Below are 21,646 nucleotides of genomic sequence, written 5' to 3'. Positions count from 1 at the left end.
CTATATTCCATCGCTATTGAAAAACAGGGTCCTGAGCAGTAGGACGCTGGTCTCTCAACTAATGCATACATCCCCACCAAACATTATATATCAGAACATGGTATTTTGGTGAAAATATCTACACATTTAAAATTATAGGATGCTTCTCAGTGGTGTAAATATACTTTACATTACTACTTAAATAGTTTTCGGGGGTATTTGTACTTTACTTTACTATTTATATTTTGACAACTTTTACTTTTACTCCACTACATTCCTAAAGAAAATAATGTACTTTTTACTCCTTACATTTTCCCTGACACTCAAAAGTACTCATTACATTTTGAATGCTAAGCAGGACAGGAAAATTGTCCAGTTCACACACTTACAGTATTAAGAGGACATCCCTGGTCATCCCTACTGCCTCTGATCTGGTGGACTCACTAAAAACAAATGCTTTGTTTGTAGATGATGTCTGAGTGTTGGAGTGTGCCCCTGGCTATATGTAACTATTTTTTAAACATGAAAATGGTGCCGTCTTGTTTGATCTATATAAGGATTTTTTTTATTATTTATACTTTTACTTTTGATATGTAAGTATATTTGATGCGGCAGGTCGCCTAGTGGTTAGAGCATTGGGCCAGTAACCAAAAGGTTGCTAGATTGACATGGTAAAAATCTGTCATTCTGCCCCTGAACAAGGCAGTTAACCCACTGTTCCTAGGCCATCATTGTAAATAAGAATTTGTTCTTAACTGACTTGCCTAGTTAAATAAAGGTAAAATAAAAAAATTTAAAAAACATTTGAGCAATTACATTAACTTTTGATTCTTAAGTATATTTAAAACCAAATACTTTTTATATTTTACTCAAGTAGTATTTAACTGGGTGACTTTCAGTTTTACTTGAGTCATTTCTGATTAAGGTATCTTTAATTTGACAATGACAATTGGGTACTTTTTCCACCACTGCTTTTACTGTCATTGGCACACACACGTATACCCCCATAGGACAGTAACTAATCATTAGGACAGCAACAACCCATAAGGACAGCAACAACCCATAAGGACAGCAACAACCCATGAGGACAGCTAAGCTCCAGAGCCAGAGTAGAGCAGAGTAGAGTTAGCGGATAGCAGGCCATCCCAGCAGCCAGTGGGGAAGTGAAGTGTACTCTCACAAGGTGAGCTGATGCTGGAGGAGAGGAGAGGAGAAGGCAGCCTTGCGGTCAGCAGGGAGCAAGCGGGCCCCAGGGAGAAGCTCTTAACTTCTGTCAGGTACAAATAACCACGCAATTTTTCACCTCCTGATTTTAACTGAGAAAATCACTCCGGTCCCTAGTCATATGAACTCTACACACATGCCATGAGTCAATTCTAACTCTGACAGAAAATAGTTGGCCGTAACCTGACAATTATGTTGTCCTCACGCAAAGCAGATTTATGACCAGAAAATTTGTTTTTCTTTGTAGTTTGTCATGTCTTTAGGATATTTGCTCAGTTCTAGAGACACATTGACTATGTAATGTAGAGCAATTTACTTTGCATATCTGTGTTTGTATAGAAAGTAATTATGGGTTGTATGGGTTGGAAATACTAATTACTACCAGCAGCTACAGTAGTCCTTTAATGTAGAATATAAATTACATTTTTCTGTCATCTAGATGTCATCTTCAAAAAACATATTTCCCTTCAATAACATACATAAGCCCACTTAGGAATGCACAGCTGCCTGTACAGCAGCACTTATACAAGGAAATCTAAACCTTTATTTACAGTAAATTCAGGGATTTACTATTGTTAGGTTGCTGCTAGGTGGTGCTGTTCCGTAGCATTGTTTCATTCAATGGAGTGAGACACAAAGTTCCAGGTACATCTAACCATGATAGTCTATACATCATCCTTAACATACCTCAATTAAACTGAAACAGTATCGTGTGCATAACATGTTCATGTTAAAATTCACAAACCTTTGACTGCATAGCTGTCTCCTGTAAAGTTGAAGGTGGCAGAACTACCTGAGGTCTTTTGCACCCAGGAGGCTTAACACATTCATTCAGTTCTGTACTGAATGTCTAAGTGTACGTGCCCCCGTGCCAGAGTACTCCACCATATATCACATCATTTAACACTTTGAACTGCCACAAACGAGGCACTGTGCTTCTCTCCTGATACCACGATCTGTCAGAATGAAATCATAAATACAATCATTACCCCAACGTTGGGTCTTTATTCTGTCAACTGTTTCAATCCATTGCCGTGCCTCTTCATTTCCTACAAATGAATAAGTGAAACATCATTAATATATCTCTTTCATTATGTTCTGGCACTCCACACTGCAGTACATCATCAAGAGGAAAATAATTTGTAGTGCATCTGTGTTTGGAGGGGAACCATTCTGATTTCCAATTTGTAAAGCAACAAAGAGATGTCATGATGTCCACTGGAAAAAACATCAGTATTGAAAAATGGAATTTTCTAATTTCTTGCTATTTGTTCCCACTACTCACATACTATACATTGGACAGTATATTCTATTTTTGATTTTGGTTTTCATCTCCTGAACCATTGGTTGAACCTTTACACCTTCAATTGATAAATAGGTTGAAATAAAAACACAAGGACATGACCAAAAATGTTGTTTTACACCAGGGCATAGAAAGATTGGCTACTCCTGGAAGGAGAAAACTGCCCAAAGTCGAGTTTGCTGGAGAGGCATCGTTGATGGGGCGATGGGCCTAAGTAAGTATGTCAGTCAGTCAGTAAGTACCCTCTGACAATAACAAGCACTCCCAAGACATGCTGAAAAGTCCATCAGTCTCAGAGGCTATTCTATTGTCTGATAAACTTTCTCTGAAGGGTGTCCTACCTTGTGTCTCTAGTGTCTTCCTCCTGTGCTCTCCTGATTTGAAATATTGCCTTACATAATGAGGGAGAAAAATAGAGCGGTGGTGCACCCCTGAGCTGGTGTCAGCTTAATCAATCATTTTTAAACACAGGGAGAGAGGCAGCCATGTAGCACTGCCCGCCTCACATCCGCACATCCTTCCTCTGCTCCAGTCGATGACAGCGGCATAATTCATTAGAACTCAAAAATTAAACCAGCAGCAGCATCAAACTCGTCCTTGCATCCTCTGTGTGTTTAAACGCAGGGTGGGGAGGGTGTGTGCGTGTGCAGCTGTCTGTGTGTCCGTGTGTGCATGCGTATGTACGTGTGTGTGTGTGTGTGGGGGGGGTTCTTTGAAAAGCGCAAGCCTCACAGTCCACTCCTGTATGTACCTTCAAGTTCAATTTTCCCTGGTTAAGCCATTGAACTTGAGAAAGAGAGAGATGTTGGAGTAAGGTTCACAGGGTCACATTGCAGTGGGTCAGGAGGTTATGCATTTTGGAGGATACAGGCCTGAGCAGAAGAAGAGGGATTAGTTCTAATATCAGGCAAGTGAGAGATTCATTCTTCCTTTTCCTGAAAGTATCTTCTTTCCACAACGATCCTGTGGATAGATCGTAAGGAGCTCTGAGCTTGTAAGTTGTAAACTTTTTAGTACTAACAAAATAATTCCTTTACATGACCAAAATAACGTTTGGCTATTTTACTTTTGATCAGTTTTACGGCAATTATCCTGATGTGAGGGAGTAATGGAATGGCGCCGGAGGGGATGGCTGCAGTTTTATGTGCTCATCACCAACTGTGCTATTTTGTTCGTTTTTTTGAGTTGTTGGTAACTTTTTTGTACATAATGTTGCTTCTACTGTCACTTATGACTGAAAAGGACTTCTGGACATCAGAACAGCTATTACTCACCTCGAACTGGACGAAGATGTTTTCTTTAACGAGTCTGACATGAAGGATATACTGATTTCTCTGGAACGGGCCCAATTCCCTGTTGTTTGCGTGAAGAAAAGACGTAGAAAAAGGGTGGGGAGGTCGGGCTGCCTTCTGCTTTCAAGGAGCGGGACACTAACCTGGACACTTATAATAAATCCTGCTATGCCCTCTGATGAACCATCAAACAGGCAAAGCGTCAATATAGGACTAAGATTGAATCGTACCACACCGGCTCCAACGCTCGTCGGATGTGGCAGGGCTTGCAAACTATTATGGACTACAAAGGGATGCACAGCCTTGACCTGCCCAGTGACACGAGTCTACCAGATGAGCTAAATAACTTCTATGCTCACTTCGAGGCAAGCAACACTGAAGCATGCATGAGAGTATCAGCTGTTCCGGACGACTGTGTGATCACAGTCTTCGTAGCCGATGTGAATAAGACCTTTAAACAGGTCAACATTCACAAGGCCGCAGGGCCAGACGGATTACCAGGATGTGTCCTCTGAGCATACGCTGACCAACTGGCAAGTGTCTTCACTGACATTTTCAACCTCTCCCTGACCGAGTCTGTAATAGCAACATGTTTCAAGCATACGACCATAGTCCCAGTGCCCAGGAACACCAAGTTAACCTGCCTGAATGACTACTGATCCGTAGCACTCACGTCTGTAGCCATGTAGTGCTTGAGAGGCTGGCCATGCCTCACATCAACACCATTATCCCAGAAACCCTAGACCCACCCTAATTTGCAAACCGCCCCAACAGATCCACAGATGCAATCTCTAATACACTCCACACTGCCCTTTCACACCTGGACAAAATGAACACCTATGTGAGAATGATATTCATTAACTACAGTTCAGCGTTCAACACCATAGTGCCCTCAAATCTCATCACTAAGCTAAGGACCCTGGGACTAAACAGCTCCCTCTGCACCTGGATCCTGGACTTCCTGACCGGCCGCCACCCGGTGGTAAGGGTAGGTAACACCACATCTGCCACGCTGATCCTCAACACAGGGGCCCCTCAGGGGTGCGTGCTCAGTCCCCTCCTGTACTCCCTGTTCACCCATGACTGCATGGCCAAGCACGACTCCAACACCATCATTAAGTTTGCCGATGACACAACAGTGGTAGGTCTGATCACTGAGAAGGATGAGACAGCCTATAGGGAGGAAGTCAGAGACCTGGCAGTGTGGTGCCAGGATAACAATCTCTCCCTCAACGTGATCAAGACAAAGGAGATGATTGTAGACTACAGGAAAAGGAGGACCGAGCACGCCCCCATTCTCATCGACAGGGCTGTAGCGGAGCAGGTGGAGAGCTTCAGGTTCCTTGGTGTCCACATCACCAACAAACTATCATGGTCCAAATACACCAAGACAGTCGTGAAGAGGGCACGACAACACCCATTCCCCCTCAGGAGACTGAAAAGATTTTGCATGGGTCCCCAGATCCTCAAAACGTTCTACAGCTGCACCATCGAGAGCATCCTGACTGGTTGCATGACCGCCTGGTATGGCAACTGCTCTGCCTCCATCAGCAAGGCACTACAGAGGGTAATGCGTACGGCCCAGTACATCACTGAAGTCAAGCTTCCTGCCATCCAGGAGCTCTATACCAGGCTGTGTAAGAGGAAGGCTCACAAAATTGCCAAGGACTCCAGCCACCCTAGTCATAGGCTGTTCTCTCTGCTACCGCACGGCAAGCAGTATAGGAGCGCCAAGTCTAGGTCAAAAAGGCTTCTTAACAGCTTCTACCCACAAGCCATAAGACTCTTGAACAGTTAATCAAATGGCTACCCGGACTATTTGCATTGTCCCCACCCCATCCCCCATTTTCTGTTTATTATCCATGTATAGTCACTTTACCTCTACCTACATGTACATATTACCTCAATGACCTTGACTAACCGATGCCCCGGCATATTGACTCTGTACCAGAACCCCCTGTATATAGCCTCGCTATTGTTATTTGATTGTTGCTCCTTAATTATTTTTTATATTTAAAAATAAAAATCATCTTAAAACTGCATTGTTTGTTAAGGGCTTGTAAGTAAGCATTTCACTGTAAGGTTGTATTCGGCGCATGTGACAAATACAATTTGATTCAATTTGATTTGTATATGCAGTTTGTATCAACTAATTTGGTGTAGATAATTTAATCAATATTTGATTTACAGCTGCACATATATTCAATTATATTTTTGGTGAAATTAAAGATAAATCAAATGTGGCTGTGTGAATGTGACATCTCACAATGTCCCCAATGTTTCTTCCCCATATCTGCCTTTGTGCTCCAAAATGTCATGTTAGAGGACTAATTATCTTCATGTAAATGTTTAAACACGAGTCAGAGCCAGCTCACCTGTTCAGTGTCTGATTTCCTTATGTGTTCCTTTCGTGCCAGATATAGTTGTTATACAGACCAAACAGGCCAAGGGCTCACCATCATAGGTCCAGTAAATCTATGTAAATATTTGGCTCATTATCGAATATGAAATGTTTAAATGTACTATTAACTGAAAAATAACTTTTGAATTGGTCAGTTAAATTTCCTACTGGCTTACTATTTCATACCAACAACTAATGAAACTTAAGACATCCAGTATTTCGTACGTATTTTTCTAGCAGCAGTCATAGAGAATTACAGGCATTGGGTTGGTTGTTGTAGGAAGGGCTGAGTTTGAAATAATGTCAGTGAAACCTGATCTGTACCCAGTCCTGACAAAGTTCCCACCTCCAGTTTTGCTTAGCAAAACCAAAACTAATTGTTGCATAATCGCCAAACTGATACAGACAATGTGTCTTTTCACAGTGGTTTGATTTTATTGAGGGACATTAAATATTGCAAATAAAGTATATTATTGATGAATGTGTGTGGTCCATGGCAATCCAATGAAACCTTAGGTTGGCAGGAATGAAACTGAAAAAATACAAAGGCATTTCCAATGGTGTTCATAGTTGAGACACAGGGCTTAGCCATGCAAATGACCATAACTTGCCAAATACAGTAGAATGACTCACACATAAGGTGTGATTTGGTGTGAGGTCAGTCTCCATCAAGGGATACTCCCTTATAACAAAGTAGGGATGAACATTATTGTGAAATTCTCATTTGACACAAATCAAGATAAGAAACTGTTGATTTTGTAATGTTATATTTTGCTCCATTGGCTACTTTAGTGAAACCTGTAAGATCCCGGTGTTTCAGTGCTGTAGGAGTGTCTGATAAGTAGAGTGCTGTTTGGATAAGCTAATGGCTTGACGTTACATGACTCACAACTCTAGCAGATATGTTGAATCAATATTTAAAAGGTAAATATTATTGTATCCAGAAGGCACTGCATAGCTGATGATCGTGATGAATAACACCATGAGGGGTTATTATGGCCAAATGTGGAAGTGGTGATTATAGTTCCCTCAGAGGAAAGAGAGGAAAATGATTAAATAATGGCAAGCCAATCAGACTCTTCTAATAGGTTTGTATTCAGTTGATGTAACTCGGTAGTTCATCAAACATTTTGCCCCACACTGAAAATACAGTTCTGTGTGGAATTTCAACAATTATTTACATAAATAACATATATAATCGTGTATTATTTTTCTATATAAAATAATATATACTTCCAAAGCTGTATCAATCTAAACAATGCAACAAGTAGTAGTGCATGCCAGCAGCAGAATTCTCTCCATCAAACTACACATGTACAGCTACAGGAACACACACAGGCCATTTTGAATTGAATGACAATGAAAAGAATGTTGCTAAACAGCATCGAATGGAGAATGGATGATGCACTCTTACTCAGCTCAGCAAATTGAAAGTGATTTCCTGCCTAAATATAGTGTTTGTAGTTACATTAGGTAAGACAAAACTTTACCTTCAGATCCACAGCAGCAGCTGACATTGCAAACAGCAGACACTTTGTCTTTGTTTATTAAAATATGAAACAGACACTACAGTACAGTACATCAGAGCAGACAAAAACATACTCTCTTTTCTCTAAATGAGCATTACACAATGTTACTATCTAACCTAGCATAGACTTTGTTGAACACCACTGCACCACGATATAGTGCACTGTGGTTGTTATAGATTTGTTCCATGGTTGTAATGTCTATAGTGTGTTGGTTATTAGGAAGGGTGGAGATATCTCCACTTGATATTTCTACTTGATTTGTGGCCTTTTCTAGTGCAAATCTGAAACTGGAATAACAATCCTTGTCATGTCAAGGCAATGCACAACGGGCAATTGTTTCCCCCATGAAATAAACAATATAAAAGAAATGTTACTCTGCATGTCAAACTTGATTCCTTATTGTGAAAATGAGGTAGGAGCGTAAAAGGGTATGAAAGAAATGCCAGTCTGGCTGTGGTTTGAAGTTCGATCTCATATTTCATTTGACTGGGGGCCATCATCGGTGTAAACGCAGACTGGAAGCCTTGTAAAAAGAGAGAATAGCTGAACAAGGTTAACATTGGAAGATTTTCAAATCAGTCAAATTATGTCACTTACACTAATCCATATCTAGTTTAATAGTTATCCAAAGAGCCCAGTGATGTGACAAAAATGTAAGGACTTGTGATTAACCTGCATAATGATGCCATAATTGGATTTAAAGCTAAAACATATGAAGTTTTTTTTGGTTGTCATCATTTGTCATTTAAAGTCCCCTTCCGGAAGGAATAACAAAGCAAAGCACAGTAATAACAGCATAAAAAAAATACTAGTAATAGTAATAATTATATTAAATTATAATCATTATTATTATTATAATTTCCCTGCTGTTCATATAACAAAACATTAAATAAGTCTGAAATATGTTATTCATAAAGTAACTGTCTAGTGAAAATCTCACTTTTAAAAGTTAATATTTTGTATACCCAAATAATGTTGTTGATTCATCCTATGCTCATATTTGTGCCAAAGCATAAATTGGAGAAAAAAAACTTCAAAACCCACCCCTCAAACTTCTATCTCAAACTGACATTTAAAAAATGCTTGCTATTTCCTACTGAGGATATTCTGTCGTTAGGGTAAACCCACACCATTCCAACACAGAAAAGCTGCTTTATAACGTACCTAAGGCTGCATAGAAATGTGAGTTATAGATCTGTTCTATGTTAAGTATCGTTTTTGCGTTTTTTACTTTTGGTTTTGTACACCAGCTTCAAACAGCTGTAAAATACAATGCTTTGCTTTATGGAAAATATATTTCACAGCGGTTTAGATGGTACAATGATTCTCTACACTATACTTGTTGGTTTTGTCACATAAACTGAAATTAGATGAACTATTAGAATTTTAGCGACGAGGAAATGGCCGGACTAGTACATTTTAATTTAATTTTTTGGGAAAAATAACTATTTCACTCATATTGTAATTCGTTTTAGGTCACATTTCATAGAAATCTGGACACAATGGACAGTTACTTTCAATCATAAATACCGCCGGTGTGAATAGAGAAGCAGGACCAAGTCCACGTGAAAGGCATTGAAGGGGCGGGGTTCCGCTGTGGCGCCCTGCTGCTGATCACATGCAGAAGGCATGGTGTTTGTAATTACACCACAAACGGCGTAGACACAGAGGCCCGAGCGGGAATTGAATGCACGGTGTACCCTACCACATAAACGCAGACATAGCATTGCACATCCTCTGCAAAGACAAGTGTGCAATTTCGTGCCATCGGGAGAAATGTATTTTTCTCTCAGATGTAAAATGAAAATTAGAAAGCAAGACAGGACCCAGCAGCTTTGATCAGCTGCCTGAGAAGGTCCGTTTCAGACCAGCTTAATCTACTGCCCCATGCTCTGATTAAACATAAAACATGTATATTATTCTCCATAATAAGCAGCATTGTCACTAACAGCATCATCTTCAGCATCTCGTCAATATCATCATCATCCTCATGATCATCACATTGACAATAGATAGCCTACTCATATTCATATAATTACTTTTTGGTGGCCTATCTCAGCAGAATACATTTGAAATAATTTCCTTAAAGCTTTGTAAATAATTCTAGTGCTACCAATTATGCAGGCTTCCACGGGCTTTTACACTGTAAACCTTAAAATATAGATGATGGTGGTGTTGATGAGAGCTAAAACAGCTCTGCAGATCATCGACTGTGCAGGCATGGACATGTTCTCTTCATTTTCTCTCTATAGTTGTAGTTGCATTAGCCGAGGCATATTCTTTGTCAATTATGATTTTGAAGATGTGAGCAGTCTTCAGATGGACAGGTTTTTAAACGAACAGGAGATAGCATATTGGGTACCTCTCCCAATGTGGCTATATACACATTATAATGTTTGAACACAGTGATGATAGACTATAGCCTACAATCAAACTTTATGCTGTAAAATGAAAATTGGGATGATAAACTTAATTTAAACGCGAGTTGGCTGCATCAAACTGCTATCACATGAACTAAACTCGCAGGCACTAACTAGCCTACTTACTGTACATCTATTCATCGGCTATTGACAACCTCTCCCTTTTCAGTTGTAGGCCTATGACTGAAGCTCTCTCTAGCGCTGCCGGTGGACAATCAAACCAACACACCCACCTCTTGACACACTCGCATTTTCTCATTTCTTAGTTCTACTATAATATAGATAGCTAAACGGACTCTCGGAGCTCACAAATCATAGAGACTTGTCCTGAAAAACTAGCAATAGTTTAACAGTAAATCTGAAATCAACATGGAGTCCCCTCCAGATCCAGCAAGCGACCCGGGCAACAGCGCCTCCGATCCGGCTACCCCGGCCAGGGAAACCCCGGTAAACCTGGAGACGCTCCGAAAAGCGGACCATCCAGCCCCTGTTCGAAGGCAGACCTGTTCAAGCACCAACAGAGGTAAGAGGCCGACATCTCACATCACGAGCAATATTGATTGATTACCGATTTGATGCATCAAACTTCAACATGAATTCTTTGCATGGAGAATTGAAATTACGGAGGTCTCAAATAAGCCATGTGTATAACTAAATGTTTAAAACCACCTGGAATGTATTCTTATTGCACTTCATTTTTAATGTTTACCATATTTATTATGATGAGAGAGTTGCTTCGGTGTTGCCTTAGGTCTTCAAGCACAACTGAAAACTGACAGGTCCAACCGTTGTCGGATGATGTGTCATTGTGAGACAAATCAAACTCTGAATTAAACAGTTATAGTTAGGATAGTGTATTAAACAGGTCGATTACAATTGCCTTAAAACACAAGCACGGCAACTAGCTATATTATCTTAGTACACGTGTATTAGGCTACACAATGGTGCTAAAGACAAGTGAACTTTGGGAAACTGTATGCTATCGACCACCAGTGCCCTCAACTTTAAAAGCGACATGTATTTTATGGTCGTATTTGTTTCGAAGTGACAGGCTACAGAATAGATAGTCTGTAATTGCGTGTGTATGTGATATAGACGCATCAGCAGCAGGAATTTGATTTACCTTGCCTTGCGTGTGCGCGCCACATCTGATACATTGTAGCGGACAGAAATGAAGGGTTGACAATTCCCTGATGGTGGACATGATGGACAGTGGACACTGTGATCATTTATCAAATAAATACTTTTATTGTGTTGGTCCCGTATACATGTATTACGAATATGCGAGATTGAGTACCGTCCGTGTTGTACAGTACAGACAGTATTTAGCCACACCCCCTCTAGACTGTTTCCATTCAATTTAGTTCATCCAAGTTCAATGGAATAGACTAATACTCCAAAGTACAGTATATTCACCTGCTATTATGACACTAAATTACATATTAGACATGTCAGTGTATTCATTGCTCTGTTGTTTGCATGAGCACATTTCCTCTGCGGAAGGGGTAGCCTATGTTTAGAGTGTGATATGGTGAATGTGGAATGTAAGCTGGTTATGTAACAGGTTTAGCCATAAACAGAGGCGCGCACTGAAAGACAGAGAGAAAGCTAAAATCATTAGATATTATTTCACTTGTGAATGAGTTCTTGACTCCTGAGTTCAACATATGTGTAGGCTAATGGTTCTTAACACTAAGCATTCCAGCTGCATAAGATAATGATTTGTGTGAAGACGAGATTGTTTAATTTAGTACTAACTTGGTAGATCCCAGCCAGTGCTCAGTTATGTAATACCCGGCAAAGGCAGGTAGTTATAAAGGCATTTTGGACAAAGGCTTTTTAGGTTGATCTCATGGGTGTTTTATGAAGAAGTCTGGCTTCTAGACTCTCCTAACCTGCTGACCCATATTCACCCCCACCCATTTATGCATTGGATTAAAGTGTCTGGAAGAGAAAGACAGGAAAAATAATGCCTTTGCTCTGTTATGTAATGCTTGAATGGGTAAAAAAAAGCATGTTCAGTGGGATTCAGAATGTTAAAGGGACATTTCCAAAATGTTCAACTTCCTATTCATCATTATCATCATTGTGTGTTTCTAGGTTTTGTAGTAAAAAAGATTGAGGAAGATAAATGTTTCCAATGACATCATCAGTGTGCATTGTGTGATTTTAACCAATTATGAGTAGGCATTGCCAACTAATTGTCTTCTAACTGGTTGATGACATCTTTGGAAACACTTATCTTCCCCTATCTTTTTTTTACCACAAAACATAGAAACACGCATGTCTATCAAGTAATAAAACATATATATTTCCCTTTAACTTGAATATCCATGGCATGCTGGCAAAAGTTATCCTGTAGCACTTCAACAAGTTTTCAATAACAGGCAAATTAAAAATGATGTTACTGCATTATTATTCTTCCCCAACTGTTTCTTTTAATAATAATTCTAACAAATATGATAAAATCCTAAAGTAAGATTTTTAAATAATCAAAACTTTTTGTCTGGTTTCTGTGATTCCAAACTCGGTCTGCGGTGCCCCCCCCCCCCCCCCCGCCGGTTTTGGTTTTTGCCCTAGCACTACACAGCTGTTGCAAATAACCAACTCATCATCAAGCTTTGATTATTTGAATCAGATGTGTAGTGCTAGGGCAAGACCGAGTTTGGGAAACCCAGTTCTAGAGGCTTCTTTTTTTTTCTTTTATCAAACATTGCTTTTATAGAAACTGAAACTTTGTTAGGTATTTTGTCCACAATACATGAATTGATTAGAAATATTTCTAATTGCTATTGGTTGGTGGCACAATCCAATATGAGATCACACAAAAAAGTGAAACAATAAAAATGCCAAGTAAAGCATTTCCACGATTACAGTGTTGGGTTCAGACACTGCAGACGCTTAGCCGCTTACTGAGGAACCCTTTCCCTTTTCAGAGGATGCACATTTACTGTTTTAACCCTGAGCACTAATACCCTATAGAAAAGGCTTACTTCAGCAGAAGCTGTGCTGGAAGGCTTGAGTGGGTCAGAGAATGGGCCTGGGGTCTGTGGATATCATTAGTGGAAAGAAGAAAGGGTGTTATTTTCATATTGCAGGATCCCTCAGTTCGTGAGGAGCAAATTCAGAAACAATCATTAATGGCTTGTTATGTAAATTGACAGCCTCTACTGAGGCTGGGATGAAGCCTCACAATTACTCAGGGAAGCTGCAGATGTGATGATGCCCAGTCCTCAACTCTGCACTGTTTATCCTTGAACGAGCCTCAGCTTCGCTGATGTGTGTGTGTGTGTGTGTGTGTGTACATAACCTCACTATGGAGACTCTGCTCTGAACTGTTAAGACTAAAGTATCATGTTATGGGTAGTGATGACTGTGGTGCAGGCTTGTAGCTCAGGCTTTAGATGGGATTTTAATATTCATTCATAATGTGCTGTGCCGTTGTAACATTATTTTCTGCCGTCTGTTCAGGATTTCCCCAATAACATATCAGTTGGCATGCCAGATAACATCATTTTGTTTTCTCCTTACTGCAACATAAAAGCCCTCAGATAGGGAATGACAGACAGGTGTAACAGTATTGCTTCCGTCCCTCTCCTTGCCCCAACCTAGTCTCGAACCAAGGACCCTCTAAACACATCGACAACATTCACCCGCAAAGCATCGTTATCTATCACTACACAAAAGCCATAATTTTGCACAGCAAGGGAAACAAGTACCTCAAGGTCTCAGAGTGAGTGACGTCACCGATTGAAACAATACTAGTGCACACCGCTAACTAGTAGCCATTTCACACCGGTTACACAGGCTTACTCCAGCAGGTATATTGTTCGGTAGGACAGTGATATACTCATACATATTTGCACACAACTCAACGTAACCATATCACACAAAAGCAGACGATGTGCAGGGTGCCTTACCTCTTATCTCAAACTTTGTTAGCTGTTTCCTGTCTGTCATGCAGGCTGTAGTTATACAACGCCTTAGACACTTTCTACATACAGTTGAAGTTGGAAGTTTACATACACCGTAGCCAAATATATTTAAACTCAGATTTTCACAATTCCTGACATTTAATCCCAGTAAAAATGCTCTGTTTTAGGTCAGTTAGGATCACCACTTTATTTTAAGAATGTGAAATGTCAGAATAATAGTAAAGAGAATGATTTATTTCAGCTTTTATTTCTTTCATCACATTCAAGCTGGGTCAGAAGTTTACATACACTCAATGAGTATTTGGTAGCATTGCCTTTAAATTGTTTAACTTGGGTCAAATGTTTCAGGTAGCCTTCCACAAGCTTCCCACAATAATTTGGGTGAATGTTCGTTCATTCCTCCTGACAGAGCTGGTGTAACTGAGTCAGGTTTGTAGGCCTCCTTGCTCGCACACGCTTTTTCAGTTCTGCCCACACATTTTCTATGGGATTGAGGTCAGGGCTTTGTGATGGCCACTCCAATACCTTGACTTTGTTGTCCTTAAGCCCTTTTGCCACAACTTTGGAAGTATTCTTGGGGTCATTGTCAATTTTAAGACCCATTTGCAACCAAGCTTTAGCTTCCTGACTGATGTCTTGAGATGTTGCTTCAATTTATCCACATAATTGTCCTACCTCATGATGCCATCTATTTTGTGAAGTGCACCAGTCCCTCTTGCAGCAAATCACCCCCACAACATGATGCTGCAAACCCCGTGCTTCACGGTTGGGATGGTGTTCTTCGGCTTGCAAGCGTCCCCCTTTTTCCTCCAAACATAAAGATGGTCATTATGGCCAAACAGTTCTATTTTTGTTTCATCAGACCAGAGGACATTTCTCCAAAAAAGTACGATCTTTGTCCCCATGTGCAGTTACAAACCGTAGTCTGGCTTTTTTTATGGTGGTTTTGGAGCAGTGGCTTCTTCCTTGCTGAGCGGCCTTTCAGGTTATGTCGATATAGGACTTGTTTTACTATAGATATAGATACTTTTGTAACTGTTTCCTCCAGTATCTTCACAAGGTTCTTTGCTGTTGTTCTGGGATTGATTTGCACTTTTCGCACCAAAGTACGTTCATCTCTAGGAGACAGAACGCGTCTCCTTCCTGAGCGGTATGACGGCTGCGTGGTCCCATGGTGTTTATACTTGCGTACTATTGTTTGTATAGATGAAGGTGGCGTTTGGAAATTGCTCCCAAGGAGGAACTGGACTTGTGGAGGTCTATACTTTATTTTCTGAGGTCTTGGCTGATTTCTTTTGATTTTCCCATGATGTCCAGCAAAGAGGCACTGAGTTTGAAGGTAGGCCTTGAAGTACATCCACAGGTACACTTCCAATTGACTCAAATCATGTCAATTAGCCTATCAGAAGCTTCTAAAGCCATGACATCATTTTCTGGAATTTTCCAAGCTGTTTAAAGGCACAGTCAACTTAGTGTATGTAAACTTCTGACCCACTGAAATTGTGATACAGTGAATTATAAGTGAAATAATCTGTCTGTAAACAATTGTTGGAAAAATGACTTGTGTCATGCACACAGTAGATGTCCTAACCGACTTGCCAAAACTATAGCTTGTTAACAAGAAATTTGTGGAGTGGTTGAAAACGGAGTTTTAATGATTCCAACCTAAGTGTATGTAAACTTCCGACTTCAACTGTTCGTACCATTCCGTATGCAGTTTTCTTTGGCTGGACATTGCTGGTCCAAAATAACCACGTCATGGTATGGTTTTCCGTTTCTGGACATTTAAGGGGACTTTCACTTCCACAGTCAGCCGATTGGTTCTATGTTGCGGACGGAGAGGGAGCGCTGTGGGCTGGAGTTGTGGCGTGTGTTTACTCTGTGCTGACAGAAGATGGATGGCTCATGGGGGAGCAGAGGCCTCTAAACAAGGTTCTGCACAAAGCCTGTGAAAGCCTGAAGCTGGCACGGTGCTCACACTACCCCGTTGGACAGCAGCGTAAGTGAGGCTGTGACATTCTCAAATACCAGCTGGATTACAGTTCTCTGCTCGATGAGGAGGGCCAAGCAGCAGGTAGCCACCATGCGGACAGCCAGGACACATCCTGGAGAGCAACTCGTTTGTGTCTTTCTTTCTGGCAGATAGACCTTGACAAAATAATGGTCTCTGTCTCTCGCTCTTGTTACTACTTTGAGGAGTGTGAGGTGTCCCAAAATGCAAAATGCATCATACCGGCTGTATTTCTGTATTTTGAAAGTTATATATTTTGAAAACTTGATTGCTGACATTTAGAAAAAACATTTAGGGACTATTTCAACAATGGACTAATGGACCAAAACGTGTTTTTTGGTTAAGCCTAAACATCTGGAGTTATAGCTCCAAACTTCACATGAATTTGATAGCTTTGAGTGTTTGATATTGATGCTCTATAGAACTTATTCTGTTTGTACCAAGTAGGCCTACAGGTTATGTTATTTGAGGAGAAAAAGCTAGGTCCGACCAAGTCAGTCTATGAAGTTTGATCATTTGTTTCTATTCGAAAGTTTATTAACATCAAGTTAATCCACCGCTTGCCCCAATTTACTTTATTGACGAAACATAGTTTATTGGCTTTTAAACTTCACTGAAAGTTTTGTTCTTATGGGACAGTTTTTCTTTGGAGTCCACGTCAGCAGTGGCTCAACTGGGGCTGGCAAGGAAGTCTCGGCTGGTGACTAGAAGCAGATTTGATGTGAAATCTCCAGCGGTGAGCGACAGCTCTGATCTGTGGCCCATTTACTGAAGTTAATATCTGAGATAGAAAGTTTGAATAGTAATGAACTGAAATACTCTAGATGCATTATTGGAGGGTGTTAAAGGAGTCTATATTTAATGCTGCACACTGTGGCCTAAGCAGTGCTGTTGTATAGCATGTCCCTGCAGTATATGAAGTGGACCCCTCTGAAGAGGCCTCGTGGGAGAGGGAGGTGGTAAGTAGGGGATATGGGATCACTCAATGGAATTCTTATGACACATCCAAGCCAAGCCCTTAGCAGCTCTTCTGGTCTGGAGAGTGTACAGAAGTTGAAAAGGTAGGTGAGCTTTCCTTCAGTGAGAAAGTTTTCAGGGGCTTATGATCAATGAACAATCCAACATTGGTATGAACTTGTATTCCTATCACCTGAAAGTAATCAAGTCTTTGTGCAGTTTGTGAAACTGTACCTTTGCACCATAATCATACTTGTCTTTTCATAAGTTTTACGTGAATTGGACATGCATGCAATTAAACCGTTCAAGCGAAGTCCCATATATTGTTCCTAATGCAGGGAGTGGAGCACCGACATGTGTTGAACACCTCTAATGCAGAGCAGAGAGCCATAGAGCCTTTCCCAGGCATGACGTGCATGTGCTGTATTTTAAAACAGCAAGAGGTAACAGTGTAAAACCTGTTGTATTTGAGCAGAACACCCCCAGAGTCCCTTAGCTGTTGTTATTCTGGTGAAATGTCTCTCATGGCAGCCGTGTTGTAAGGACTATATTGGGCGACTGTGAGTTCAGACAGAAAATGGTAGAATACTGCACACCACTGAGTCTGAGGTGAAAGTCATGTTGGTCCTCCCACTGTCTTTTTAAATGGATGTAGATTGTGGATATTTTTGCAATATTTGTGCGATATTGTCTCAGGTTTTCATCTTCAAATGTCCGTTCACAAGATGCATTAAACATGGTTGTTAAAGCAAATATGGCAGACAATTTCTGGAACTTGACTTTACATTTTATTTGTCTGAATACACCAGTTTAGTTACTTCTTTGCATATTGTGTTCTATGTGTTTGTAGATTTGTGTGTGTTTACTGCACTTTATTTGTGCGGGTTTAGGATAATGCGACCTCCCAAGTTCCTTGAAACCAAACTATGTTTGCGTTGCTTCTTTAGTATGCAGCTATGTTGTATGTAATATACACTGAGTGTACAAAACATCCTAATATTGAGTTGCACCCCCTTTTGCCCTCAGAACAGCCTCAATTTGTCGGGGCTGTGGTTCTAACAGAAGGGCGAAGGTCATGCGTATAATTCATTTTAATTCAATTGTTTCAGCCTTTAATTAATGTGCTTTTGGTTCACTTTGTCAAGTAGACACTGGAGTATTCCACATTTAAACAAAGTTTATTTGTCACTTTTTGAGACAAAATATTAACAACTTGAAAATCAGTGTCATTTTCATTGGCTTGAGTATTTATATTGGAGTAACAAGCGAGACCTAATCTCGTATCTAAATCAAAAAGAGAGACATACAGATTCATTCCCTCCAGGTACTGCTGCCACTTAATCGAATTAGCGCCACTCTCAGGCTTGACGGATTCTTCAAACACCCCTGCTGACTTCTGAGTGCCGATTACAATCAGCTACTATTTTCAGCGTTTGATTAAAATCTGGCGAGGTTGGACAGAATTTTTTAGAGAGCAGAACCAACTAATTATTAATATTGGAACCCATCTCTCCATCTTTTTCACCAATTACAGAATGCCAATGGACTTGAGTGGTTAAACAATACCCCAAAGTATTAATCATGTTGAATCACATTGGATGTGAAACTATTATCTTATTCTTATTTAAATATCACACAGTAGTCTGGAGCATATTGTCCAGAGACGTGCCTTTTACTGACCCTTCAGGCTTCCTCCATAACGACTACGTCCTAATTGTGAGAGTGGGCATTAATGTGCACTTGTTTTTTTTCCAAGGCTAGAGGCCCTCTGCAGGTTTCTAGTCCATTTATATTCATTTCATAGACAAACACTGCTTTTGATATAAGCTACTGTAAACATACAACCAAGCTTCAGTTTCATATGCACTCCACCCATTTACTAAGAGACAATGACAATAAACAGAACTCATTCTAATTCTCCACTTATGTTGACAATAATTCTTATCCCAATTGTTCCATTTTCATCATCCAAAAAAGTATGATCATCTTTCTCAGAAAGAATAAAGAGGACATTTGTCCATTTGTTATTTCGAAAAACTGATTTTAAATATGAATAAGCCACTAATGAATATATGATTATTGCCTGTGTGGATTGATTGTTGTAGGAGGTGCGTTAAGATGGAGTGGGTGCTGCTACAGCATGAGGCTCCATCAAAGCTGATGTGCAGATCTGTGGTAGACAGTGATTGAAAGTTGGACTCACTCTTCACCATGTTTGCAGCACCAATCATGCTCACATCCTCTGACAAAAGTTGATCTGTCTTATCGATCAATATTTGCTACATTATTTTCCTAATGTAGTACAATACATTAGCAATAATTAACAGCATGTTGGGATATTAAAAGGCTATTTTTAAGTGAGAGACGGAAATAGACACACAGAAATAGGAAGATGGAAGTCCTGGGTCAATGTTCCTGTTGAGAGTGAGATATTATGACAGAGCCCCCTCATAGAATCCTATGGGGATCGCAACAGGGATTTTACATTAGATTATTATACTGAACAAAAAATATAAATGCAACATGCAACAATTTTTTTTTTTTTACCAAGTTACAGTTCATATAAGGAAATCAGTCAATTTAAATAAATGAATTAGGCCCTAATCTATGGATTTCACATGACTGGGCAGGGGTGCAGCCATGGGTGGGCCTGGGAGGCCATAGGCCCACCCACTTGGGAGACTGGCCCACCCACTGGAGAGCAAGGCCCAGCCAATCAAAATACATTCTTCCCCACAAAATAACTTTATTACAGACTGAAATAGTCCTCAGTATCTTCAGCTGTCTGGGTGGCTGGTCTCAGACGATCCTGCAGGTGAAGAAGCCGGAATGTGGAGGTCCTGGGCTGGCATGGTTACACGTGGTCTGCGGTTTTGAGGCCGGTTGGACGTACTGCCAAATTCTCTAAAACGATGTTGGAGAAGGCTTATGATAGAGAAATGAAAATTAAATTATCTGGCAACCGCTCTGGTGCACATTCCTGCAGTCAGCATGCCAATTGCATGCTCCCTCAACTTGAGACATCTATGGCATTGTGTTGTGTGACAAAACTGCTCATTTTAGAGTGGCCTTTATTATCCCCAGAACAAGGTGCACCTGTGTAATGATCATGCTGTTAAATCAGCTTCTTGATATGCCCCACCTGTCAGGTGGATGGATTATCTTAGCAAAGCAGAAATGCTCACTAACAGGGATGTAAACAGCAGGTAGAGCGTTGGGCCAGTAACCGAAAGGTTGCTGGACTGAATCCCCGAGCTGACGAGGTAAACATCTGTCGTTCTGCCCCTGAACAAGGCAGTTAACCCACTGTTGCCTGGTAGGCTGTCATTGTAAATAAGAATTTGTTCTTAATTAACTGACTTGCCTTAGTTCAGTAAAGGTTAAATTAAAAAAATTAACACATTTGAGCACAACATAGAGAAAATGTGTAAGTCGCTCTGGATAAGAGCGTCTGCTAAATGACTTAAATGTAAATGTAAATAAGATTTTTGTGCGAATGGAACATTTCTGGGATCTTTTATTTCAGCTCATAAAACATGCGTTTATATTTTTGTTCAGTGTTTATATAGTTTGTTCAGGTCTTTTACTTTGATAAATAAAATAGACTAATGTCAAAATCTGTTTTTAAATGTGAGGGAATATTAATTAGGGCTGGCTTGCTATGCTCATAAATGGCAGGTTGCTCCACAAGCAGTGTGTTGGGCTCTCTTAGCTGGCGTTGCGCCACAATGTCTTCTCAAAGAGCCACTTCATCTATGCCAGGGACAGGTGGAAATTTGCACAGTTCTAATTGGACAAAGTGCCTTCCGAACTCTCAGCCATCTCTCACACATCAGATTACCATCAGGCAGAACAAGTGTCAACATAGCTTTCTCTCTCTCTCTCTCTCTCTCTCTCTCTCTCTCTCTCTCTCTCTCTCTCTCTCTCTCGCTCTCTCTCTCGCTCTCTCTCTCGCTCTGTCTCTCTCTCATTCTCCCTCTCTCTCTCGCGCGCTCTGTCTCTCTCATTCTCTCAATGTTTCTTTCCCTGCCTCCTAGTGGCCCGGGGCACACTATACAGCATTGATTTCCAGATTACTAGAAAGACACGTTTATAAACAGGGACAAATACACAGTAAGCATCTGGCTGACATATTACATTTTGAGTCTTGTCTGCATCATCGGCACAGATGTATATCCATGTGCTGATTTGAATCCAGGCAGGAGAAGGGCCAGGAGAGATTGATGGCGGTCTCCCCAGTCAGACAGATAACACCTGATTCTGCCTGCAGGGGGTTAGACTAGCATGCAGCTCCACTGGCCCTCAGACACACAGCAGACTAGACTGAGGATGTGAACCATTCCTCCACTTAATGCAAATGTAGGGACACATTCAGAGATGATCCCAGGATGCTTGTGCCAACAAAGCCCTGAGCACTTTGCACCTCATGATCCATGCATCAGCTGCACCTGGGACAAAACCCACACAAGCAAGAGAGTCCATTCACAGAAGTACATCATGCACTAGCACACACACACACACACACACACATGCACACACATGCCTGTTTGTAAATATTATCGTAAGTAGTTAAGGTTCTATACAGTTCCACCTAT

The 21,646-nt window shown here is 40.6% G+C and overlaps 1 protein-coding gene across 1 annotated transcript in view; it reads left to right on the top strand.

Annotated features, from left to right (window-relative positions):
- Positions 1-10,346: 10,346 nt before the first annotated feature.
- Positions 10,347-21,646, top strand: part of LOC115151994 (nuclear receptor ROR-alpha A-like) — a 254,716-nt gene continuing 243,416 nt past the window's right edge. Inside the window, exon 1 of the mRNA XM_029696403.1 lies at positions 10,347-10,671. Within this exon, the coding sequence (XP_029552263.1) occupies positions 10,518-10,671 (154 nt within the window). The 5' untranslated portion in view covers positions 10,347-10,517. The remainder of the gene's footprint in view (positions 10,672-21,646) is intronic.

This window comes from Salmo trutta, chromosome 17 (genome assembly GCF_901001165.1).
Source record: "Salmo trutta chromosome 17, fSalTru1.1, whole genome shotgun sequence".
Taxonomy (NCBI): Eukaryota; Metazoa; Chordata; class Actinopteri; order Salmoniformes; family Salmonidae; genus Salmo; species Salmo trutta.
The sequence above is the reverse complement of the archived record's forward strand: the minus strand, read 5'-3'. Positions and strand labels throughout refer to the sequence as shown.